Here is a 10,308-nt window from a genome sequence, read left to right as displayed (position 1 = left end):
TCCCCGCCCCCACCCAGCCTGGCCCAGGCTCGCAGTGGGCACTTAGAGCACACCAGAGCTGCTGGTTATGTTGATGAGATGACAGGCACAGCACTCAGTCTGCAAAGTCCAGACTTCTGTCTCTCCCACCCCCTGGGAATTTCATAAATAAATCCCTGGAACTGTTCCAAGAAGAATTTCAAGGCTTCTGTGTGTGTGTGTGTGTATGTGTGTGTGTGTGAGTGTGTTTCCAGTAGCACAAACAATTTTACATGCTGCCTGGTGTGCAAACTCCAAAGCAACTCCTGGGGATGGAAGAGGACTCGACATAACAGAGAGAAGGAAGAGGACGGGTCAGGCTGGGCCGGATCGGGCCAGGCAGCCAGCAGTCCACAGCGGAGCCTCTGCAGCTGGCTCCAGGCTAACCAGGCTCGCAGACACCCAGCCGCCTGGGGCTCAGGTTGCTTATCTTCCCCTCCCCCGCCTCTAGCTTTGGCTATAATCTCCACCAGGTTTTTGAAAAGTGCTGGGGTCTTAAAATAGCAGGAAGGCACACACACACTCAGACTATAGTGTCAATTCCCGTACCATAGAGTGATCAAAAAGGGGGGAGAGAGGAGCGGGAACTCCAGGGCATCTTCCTGAGCAGAGAGCATGGCAAGTGTGAGCTCAGGCCCCGGAAGGGTGGGCACTCGACCTGAAGAAGGGGATGGATGAACCAGGAGGAGAAGACAAGACAGAGCTCAGGTCCGGGTTTGCGTGTGACAACCTAACAGTCTCATAGTCTCATTTGGGGAATGTGTGTGTGTGTGTGTGTGTGTGTGCGCGCACGCGTGTGTGTCTGGAATCATGAAACCGGAGGCGGTGTTGGTGTGACTAGTTTGGCAAGCAGAACATGGACTTCCCTCCTGGCCTGTGAACTCCGGTTGGGCAAAGAACTAAGAACTGCATCTGAACCATTCCCAAAGTCTAGCCTGGTGCCTGGCACAAACACATTCAAAACATGTTCCAGAATGAATAAATGATGGCTGGACCCATGGATTTGCCAGAATATAAAATGACAAGAATAAAGATAATCCACCTTCAGATAGCAAAATCAGAGCTGGGTGCCCCAACGTTAGTACATTCTGAACGTGGGGAGGGCAGTGGAAGAGGCGGGGTTTATGGTCTGTCTAGGGAAGCAGGGGCAGCAAACCCGGGAAGGGGAGAGGCTTCCTGGAGGAGCAGGGCTTTGAGCTCCGTCTTTCTAGCCAGTGCTCCTAGGCTAAGAGAACCAACAACACTCAAAACAGTGGAAGTGAGAAAAGAGGATTTCCTGGAAAGGTACGTGGGAATCTCAGAGAAACTGGAGCGGGAAATATGGCAGATCTCATGGGACCTGGACCGAGTATGTGTGGAGGACAACTTCGCTGTTGAGAGTGGCTGCGGCTAGAGGATATGTGCACACAAGCACACCTTGGTGACCCCCCTCTCCTCCCTGCCTCGGCTCCACTCCACTCTCTTCTCCCAGTACATCCTGATACCACACGGCTTCCGAGTACCACTCTGTAGTTTCTGCCACCATCCAAGTAACTCAGTCTCTATGCCTCCTTGGTTCAAATGCTCAGGAAAGAACAGCTAAATAGCTCAGCCAGTCTATTTACCACTTTCTCTTGGTTCCGATGTCCAACACTGATGCAATCATCTATGGCCAGACAGCAGACCGTGTACTCATCCAGGAGAAGGGGGTGTAGGCAGGTGAGAGTGATACACCCTTGTGATCCAGGTGGAGAAAAAGAGGGCAGGGGCTGTGTAAGCAGCGGGAGGACAATGAGTTAGGACTTGGCAGGTGTGCCTGAAAGTGTGTAAGAGAGGGAGGGATTGAGGAGGGGCGGGAGCCAGGATGAGAGGGGAGCTGTCAGAACTGGGTAATCTTGGGCGAATTATCTGATCTCTCTGTACCTCAGTTCCCTATCTCTGCAATAGGGTAAACAGTACCACACCCACTGAGTCTGTGAAGATAAACAATCCACAAAGAGGTCTCAGGAGAGTACATGGTCAGTCTCCGTAAACTCTTTTTTTTTTTTTTTCCGTAAACTCTTTTTCTGTGTAGGGGAAGTAAGTCTGGATGAATATTAAGTGCTTGGCGCGTAGAGGTCTTGACTGTCAGTTCCGGTTTTGTCCTGGACAAGTCATTGAGATAAACGGACCTCAGTTTTTCCATCTGTACAACAATGGGGTCACAGTAAATAACTTCTAAAAATCCCCTCCAGATTTAGCATGCCATGGGTTTGGCTTGGTGTTGTGGGCAATAGGGAGCCTGTGTGCTCTTGGTAAGGCAGATGACAAAGTGAGAGGGAATACGGGTTTGCATGGGATACCTGGCGACTGCAGGAAGGGTGACCAGGAGGCGGGAAGGGAACAGCAGGAGCAGCGTGTGTGACAGGAAGCTCTGCATGGGCCTAATCGGGGCATGGGGAAGAAAGGGGCACAAAGAGACAACAGCTCAGAGGCCCGCGGCAAAGGAATGACCCGGAGAGCCACCCTGCTTGCCCGCTGGGCATGCCCAGATAGGACTGAAGTACGAATCATCAAGGCCGAGGGCACTGGGCCTGTTTACCCAGGAGGCACTGGGGTGGAACGAGGTCAATGTGAGGCTTATAGTAATCTACAGTCATGCAATGCCTCTGGAGCAGAAAGTGAGGGGGGAAAGCCTGGGAGGGTTTTCTTTAAGAACAGCAGAGTTCAGCAGCATCCCATGGGGGCCCCTGAGCACAGACTGCAGCCGCTGGCTCTCTCAGGTCCTAAACGCTAACTGGGGCCTTTGGAATCCTCAGGCCCACAACAGTGCCTCTAGCCAGCCTCTCATCCTCAGATGTCAGCCACGTCACATTCAAGTGCCTTCCACCACCTTAGCTGCCCTTCCTCTGCTTCCCTCAACTCCCTGGCCAACCCGTTCTCCCACTAGACCCTATATCGCTTCCTCCACCCCTTCAGCCTCCAAACATCCCCGCTCTGGCTTCCATCCTAGGATGCTGAGCATTTCTAGAGGAAACTGTCGCATCACAGAGGCTCGTCATGGCCTCAGCATGATGTTTGGCAACTCTTGCTGGGCCCCACTGCTCCTCTGGCAATTATCTTCTGCTGTCTTATGTGTCTGGAGAAGGAAATGGCAACCCACTTCAGTGTTCTTGCCTGGAGAATCCCAGGGATGGGGGAGCCTGGTGGGCTGCCGTCTATGGGGTCGCACAGAGTCGGACACGACTGAAGCAACTTAGCAGCAGCAGCAGCAGTCTTATGTGTCTGGACACCATCCTATTCCCACAGTGGATTTTGCAAATTCTCACAACTCTTTTCAAGCATGTCCTCCGTCGTATGCTGTCCTGCCTCCTGATTACGTTGACTGAGGACATCTAGGCGACCTTCTCATGCCTATAAACTTTGTTTCATGCCCTTCCTCCAACTTCCAGCTACATCACTTTTTCTTCTTCCTATATCTTTGAACTCTTCCTGGCTCCTTTATTGTACTCTAAGTTGCAATCTCTCCCTTCTTCCTAAAGCAGCAAAACATACAGCAAATGCTCCTTGACCTCGTATATCCTCTGGAAATTCCTTTTTCTCTCTTTCTCTTCTCTAGTCCAGAAATCTGTATTTTTAGTTTGGATTATTTAGCTCATTCATGTTTATTATAATCACAGATGTATTTGAATTTACTTTCACCATCTTATTTTGTGTTTTCTATTTATCCCACCTTAATACTAACATTTCCCCTCCCCTTTTCTTGTCTCCTTTTGGATTGCTTATACTTTTTTATTCTGTTTTTTTCCTTCTCTTAACCTGGAAGTTATATACTCTGCTTCTTTTCTATTACTGAACATTTGACAATTAACAAAGTAGGCATGAATTCATATATAGCTCATACATTTAAAAAATTTAACCCTCATTTTTGAAAGATATTTTCTATGAGTATATAATTCTAGGTTGTTATTTTTTCCTCAACCCTATTTAGTTATTTTTGGATTTTTTACTACATAGATTATATTTCTTAGAACTTTGTCTGTGAGAATTCCTTGCAACCTGAGTTAAATATGGATTCCTCTAGAGATTATTTGCTCTTTTTTTTTCCAGGTACTACCAAGGGTTCCTATCAGCCCAGCCCCACTGGAATCTAAATAGTGTATAGTTTTTCAGACCACCCAGGTAGGGTTAATTTGGAATGAAATTAAATCATGCAGGCCAACCTGTGGTTCTGAATTCCTGGGAAAAATTTCCCCCCTTTCTCATTCAGAGCCAAGGTTCAAGTCAGGCAATTTTCCTGGCAGCCTTCTAGAGGAGTGAATAATATCTAGTTTATTCCTTGACCAAGTGTGTTATTATCCCTGTGAGTCTCAGATTTAAGCAGAGGGCGAGTTGTTAGACTTTTCCACCTTGGGCAGGCCTGGGCTTTGTTTTCTGTCTCCTGAATCCTGCTCACCTTCAGAACACGAAAATTCAAATTCACCTAGCTAACAAATTCTCTCAAGGTGAAAGCCAGCTTTGGTTCTCTGCTTTCCTCACTTTGTTCCTTAGTTTTCCACTTTATTTTTCACTTTCTTGCTAGTTTACTGAGCATTTTCAGTTGTTTCTTTAGCAGAAGTTTTGCTTAGGGAACCTGGTCTATCTTTCTGAAGGAAATCCAAATCTCTTTCTCCCATCACTGCCAAGTTCTTTTAAAAAACAGATGACACTCAGTCTTTCTAAGCTTTCACTTCCTGGTCACCTGTAGCCTCCTGAAGTTAGGCCTCCACTCCACCTTCCACTGAACCTGTTCAAGTAAATGGCACAGCAGGACTTCAGGTTATCAAATCCTACACATTCTTTGGTCCTCAAGTCACTGGATTCCTTCTCAACGTTGGAAACTACTGATCTCTTGAAACTCTCTCCTGCCTTGGTTTCCATGATCCTGCTTTTTTCCCCACGTCGTTTCCCATTTCTCTGACTGTTACCTTTCTGTCTCCTCTTTCCTGTCTGTGTTGCTGTACTTTCAGAATTATTGCACACCCTTGAGCTGTTTGAACAACTATGATATGCTGTTGATTTCTAATCCATATCGCCATTGCTCCTACTTACAGGAGGCCCTTCAATCTCAGTATGTACAGGGACTTCCCTAGTGGTCCAGCGGGTTAAGAATCCACCTTGCAATGCAAGGAACTCTGGCTCGATTCCTGGTCAGGGAACTAAGATCCCACATGCCTTGGAGCAACTAAGCCTGCAAGCCACAGCTAGAGTCCATGCATTGCAACAAACGATCACAAGTGCAACTAAGACCCAAAGCAAGACCTGACACAGCCAAACAAATAAACAGAAAACAAACTCAGTGTGTCCAATGATGAATTCACTGTCTTTCTTCCAAGCTTGCTCTTGCTAATCTGCTGAATGAAGTCACCAAGTAGCCAGTCACCCAAGTCAGATTATGCTGGAAACATGATGGGCACCTCCATTTCTTCCCCGCTTCTCACATCCAATCAATCTTGTAGCTTCTGCCTCTTTAAAATGGCTTGAATTTATTTTTTCCCCATCTCCATTGCTGCTGCCCAGGGTTAGGTCTTCTTCCTGTCTCTGTCTGAGCTACTGGAATTGCCTTCTCTTTGGTTTCCTTACCACCAGTCTTGCCTTCCTCCAACCATCTGCACAAAGTTTAAGTTCATTTACTTCAACAAAGTGGTCTTCCTATAACACACATATGATCAATTTACCCCCACCCCCTGCTTAGAACCCTTCCAGGAGTACCAGAGAAAAGGATACTTCCAAGTGGACTTCTACATCTGTCTCTTTCTCCCATTATTACCTTTCAGCTCCCCCACCGGATCCTCTTCACCCTGTACCCTCTGGTGTGCTGCCATGCCTAAACATCAAGCAATTTCACCTCGGTGTCTTACTCACACTGCTTCCTCTGCCAGGGATAATTTCTGCCTCCCTCTGCCCCACATAGGCCTGATTAGCCAAGGAACACCCTTAGATCTTCCAGGAGTCAGCTGGAGCATGGTCTCTTTGTGAGATCTTTCCCACCGCCTTAACCCTGCAGAGCTGCATCATTCAAGCCCTCTGGAGTGCCCCTGCTGAACCTTCACGTGTGTGTGGTACAGCACATAGAGCACGTTGCGCCTTTTCCCTCACGCTCATCTTTATTAGACTGTAAATTCCATGAGGACAAGGACTATAACTTATCCATGTTTATAACTTAGGCCATATATACGGTAGGTGCTCAATACGCACTTGCAGAATGGTTGAAGCTGAGCTATTGCCTTCTTGGAATGAATGACCCTGCTGCTCACCAAGGCAAACTGTGCTGAATCCCCTAGGAGGTGGCGTGTCTTGGTGTGTCGTGACCAAGTCAGCAGCTGTGACACTGGGTGGTCTAATCAGTGGAGCCTGGGGAGTAAGACATTTTCCTAGAGATGTAAATCCTGGGAGCTCTGGAGAAGTCCATGACAAAGGGACAGAGCAAGGCAGATGAGTAGTTAGTTCATAGAATGTGATGTGGGTCCAGTTCTAGGATTCAGGAGGCTTACAGAAATGGACACTTTGCTGAGACCTTCAGGGATGGGAGCAGAGCCAAGCTGTGGGAGGGAGCATGGGGAGAGTTGGCGGTCTGTCTCTATACAGCTTGGGATGTAAAAGGGAAGGTATATGCATCTTCTGGTAAAGTTTTGTGAGATGCTGCAAACTCTCAGGAATAGGGTGTGAAGAATATAACTCACTGCTCCCCATCCCCATCAAGTCTAATTTCTCACCATCAGCTGGCTCTTGAAGACTAGTCCCTGGAAAAGCATGAGATGCTGTGATGTTGAAGAAGCACAGGATCAGTAAGCTAGAGTTCAACACTTAATTAGATGTGTGCTTGGGCAAGTGGCTTACCTTCCCTAGGTCTCAGTTGCTTCATTGGTAAATTGCACACACCCTGACATGCCTCAACCACTTCACAGGATTATAGTCAAGGTCAAATCACCATCATCACAATAGTTGTTCTTTTTATATCACTTCCTATGTGTGCCAAGTGCTTATAGACAGTATCTTCATCCATCCTCACAATATCTCTATGAAGCAGAACTAATATCAGCTCCATTTTACAGATGAGGGAATCAAGGTTTAGGGAGGCAAAATATCTTGCCCAAGTTAAATTCTCTCAAGTGAGCTAGCATTCGGTCTGCGGACCCAGTCTGATGATTCCCTGGGCTGTGCCTTCAGCTAAGGACCGACCTTGTAAATCAGGGGTAAAGCAACCACAGGTCCCTTCTGGGACTCCTGGTCTTACAGCCATAAGACAGCACTTAGCAAGGTATAGGGGAGGACAGTTCCTCCCGCCTTGGCCTGGTGATGTGCTCCTGAAGGCGTCAGCTTTTCCTTCCCAACCACAAGTGTTGGTGAAGGTCCTGTGGTGTAGTGTGTCCCCATTTTTCAGAACCTGTGAATGTGATCTTATTTGAAAATAGGAACTTTTGCAGATGCAATGAAGTTACAATGTTTTTAACTCATACTGGATTAACTGGTGTCTTTATAAGAGAGAAATTTGGACACAGATGCAGACCCAGAGGGAAGACAGGCATGTGAAGATGGAAGCAGAGATTGAAGCTATGCTTCCCCAATCCAGGGAACACCAAGAATTCAGGGAACTACCAGAAATTAGAGACAAGGACGGACTTTTCTCTAGAGCCTTCAGAGAGAGGATAGGGTTCTGACACCTTGGTTTCAGATGCCAAGCTTCCAGTATTGAGAGAATAGATTTCTGTTCTTTAAGCCACTCAGTTCATGGTATAATACTTTGAGACAGTCCTAGAAAGTAACCTTACACGGTAGGGCTTCCCAGGTAGCACTGTGGTAAAGAATCCACCTGCCAGTGCAGGAGATGCAGGTTCAATTCCTGGACTGGGAAGATCCCCTGCAGGAGGAAATGGAAACCTTCTCCAATATTCTTGCCTGGAAAATTCCATGGACAGAGGAGCCTGGTGGACTGCAGTCCATGGGGTTGCAAAGAGTCCCACATGACTGGGTGATGAGCATGCAAGCACGCAATCTTACACTGTGCCCACCACAGCTGGGAATCCTAAAGGGCAGGTGGAACAGAGTTTGGGAGATCAGTTAGATAAAATAGAGGGGAGAGGGTGCCCATTTTGGGGGATGAGCACTTATAAGAATATACAGAGGCAGAGCACTATAAAAATAAGGTGTTTGATCATTCAGTTACTGATCAATGTGTAGATAGTGCCTCTGTAAAACTTTGCATGTGTGTGTTTGTGTGTGAGTGGTGTCTGGGGTGTCTGCAGCCTAGTTTTTTTCTTTATATTAGAAGGGGTATTCTTCAGGTTGGTAACAGCTTTGAAGGTGAGGATTCCATTTGAGAAGCTCCACCTTCCCACTCCCACCTTTCGGCATCCTCTCCACTTCTAATTCTCATTTGATGAGACTCTGCTAATGGGGGTTAAAAAATCTGCCCAAGTTTCCATGCCAGTTAGTAAGAAAACGAGAATTCAGATCCAGAACTCTGGGTCCAAAACTCTGTCCTTTTCATGATTTCAAACTCTTTTAAAGTGAATATTTTCAAAAAGATATGAGCGATTCAGTTTACCGTTAATAAGCATTTCCCCCTAAATTTGAAAGTAACAGTAGCTTATTTGCAAAATATTTAGAAAATACTGAAATGTTTAAAGAAAAAATAAAAAAATAATTCTGGTGATAACTTCAGATATTGACTAAGTTCCTATCAGTCTTTTTTCCTTGCAGTTATATAGTATCAACAAAATCAGAACAATACTGTAAGTAGTTTTCTATTTTGCTTTCTCATTTAGCATTATCTCATGAATATCTCCTCACATCATTATTTTTACAAACATAATTTTTAATTAGTAAATAATGTTTCATCGTATGGACGGGACATAATTTGTTTTCTATACTATTTGTTTTCAGCTTTTACAGTGATAAACAAGTAATAGTTAACATTTCTCACAAAAACCTGTCCTCATCTCTATTATTGCTTGAAGATGGGAGGCTGGGGTATGAACATTTTAAGACATTTGATACACAATGCCAAGTTGTTTACTAAAAGGTTTCTACCTACCAACAGCACGGGAGTGCTTCACGCAGCACCCTCACCAAGACTGAATACTGTCATTAAAAAGCCCTGTACGTTCTGAGAAGGGGCATCCCATGATTCGATCACACAGGTGGCTGTGCGTCCTGCGGATCGCAGGGGGCCACTGGGAATGGGAGACTAATTAGGAGATGGTTGCGACGATCCCTGTGGGATGTGATGGGTGCTTGAGGCTAAGCAGTAGGCATGAAGGAAAAGGGAACAAGCGCAAGGGACTCGTAGAACGTTCTATGCGAGGGATGGGGGTCGATGCTGATAAGATCACGCCGCGCTGCTGGGGGTGCAGAACTGGGCGGAGGCCGCGTGTATGGGGCTCGGCCTCCGCGCCGTGCTTGGCACTCACGGGTGAGGTTGGCCGAGGCGCGAACCCCTCCCACCCCTTTAACGGGGACACTCCCCTTTAAGGCGGGCGCCCGCGCGCACCCGGCCCCGCCCTTCGGGGGCGCGCGCGGCGGCCGCGGCGCCGGCTCCGCCGGGAGCGCACGTGCCGGCGCCGGGTGGAGGAGAGGGAGGCGGGAGCCGGGCCGCGGGAGGAGGGGAGGCGCCGGGGGCGCGCGCGCGCGCGCTGGGCGCTGCTGGGCTGCGGCGGCGGCGGCGGCGGCGGCGGCGGCGGCGGTGGTTACTATGGCGGAGTCGGCCGGAGCCTCCTCCTTCTTCCCCCTTGTTGTCCTCCTGCTTGCCGGCAGCGGCGGGTCCGGGCCCCGGGGGATCCAGGGTGAGTCCCGGGGCGGGGCGGGGGCCGGGATGGAGCGGGCCGGGCGAGGGCGAGGCCTCGCGCCGCGGCCCCTGGCTACAGCGCGCCCCCTCCCCACGCGCACAATATGGCCGGGCGGGGGGCGCGGGGGAGTCGCGGGGACCCCTCACCTGGGTCGGCTTCCCCCGACCCCCGAGGCGCGGCCGCCTCGCCGGGACCGAGCTCACGCCGGGCCCCTGGGGACCCGAGCCCTTTCCCAGGAGGGACTGGATCTGGGGAGCTCTCGAGGGTCGCGCTCCCAGCACCCCCATGTTCCATGGAAGGGAGTGCAGGCTTCCTTCCCCGAGGTTTGGAGATCCACGTTTCTGCCGCTCAGCATGTCCAGGGGCGGGGGTCTTCATTCCCTCCCTCCAGATGCTCCAGCGGGGAGTTGGGGGGGGGGCGCCTTTTCTCCCGCCAAGATTATGGGGCTTCGGCGATGGGGTCTTTGCTCCTCCGAGGTATCCTGACGTTGAGAGCCCTTGCGCAC

At 49.0% G+C, this 10,308-nt stretch overlaps 1 protein-coding gene across 1 annotated transcript in view; it reads left to right on the top strand.

Moving 5' to 3' along the window:
• The first annotated feature begins 9,562 nt into the window (after positions 1-9,562).
• ACVR1B (activin A receptor type 1B) overlaps positions 9,563-10,308 on the top strand; it is a 34,193-nt gene continuing 33,447 nt past the window's right edge. The window contains exon 1 of the mRNA XM_069580768.1: positions 9,563-9,800. Within this exon, the coding sequence (XP_069436869.1) occupies positions 9,710-9,800 (91 nt within the window). The 5' untranslated portion in view covers positions 9,563-9,709. The remainder of the gene's footprint in view (positions 9,801-10,308) is intronic.

This window comes from Ovis canadensis, chromosome 3, assembly GCF_042477335.2.
Source record: "Ovis canadensis isolate MfBH-ARS-UI-01 breed Bighorn chromosome 3, ARS-UI_OviCan_v2, whole genome shotgun sequence".
NCBI classification, from domain to species: Eukaryota; Metazoa; Chordata; class Mammalia; order Artiodactyla; family Bovidae; genus Ovis; species Ovis canadensis.
This window is presented reverse-complemented; position numbering and strand designations above follow the sequence as displayed.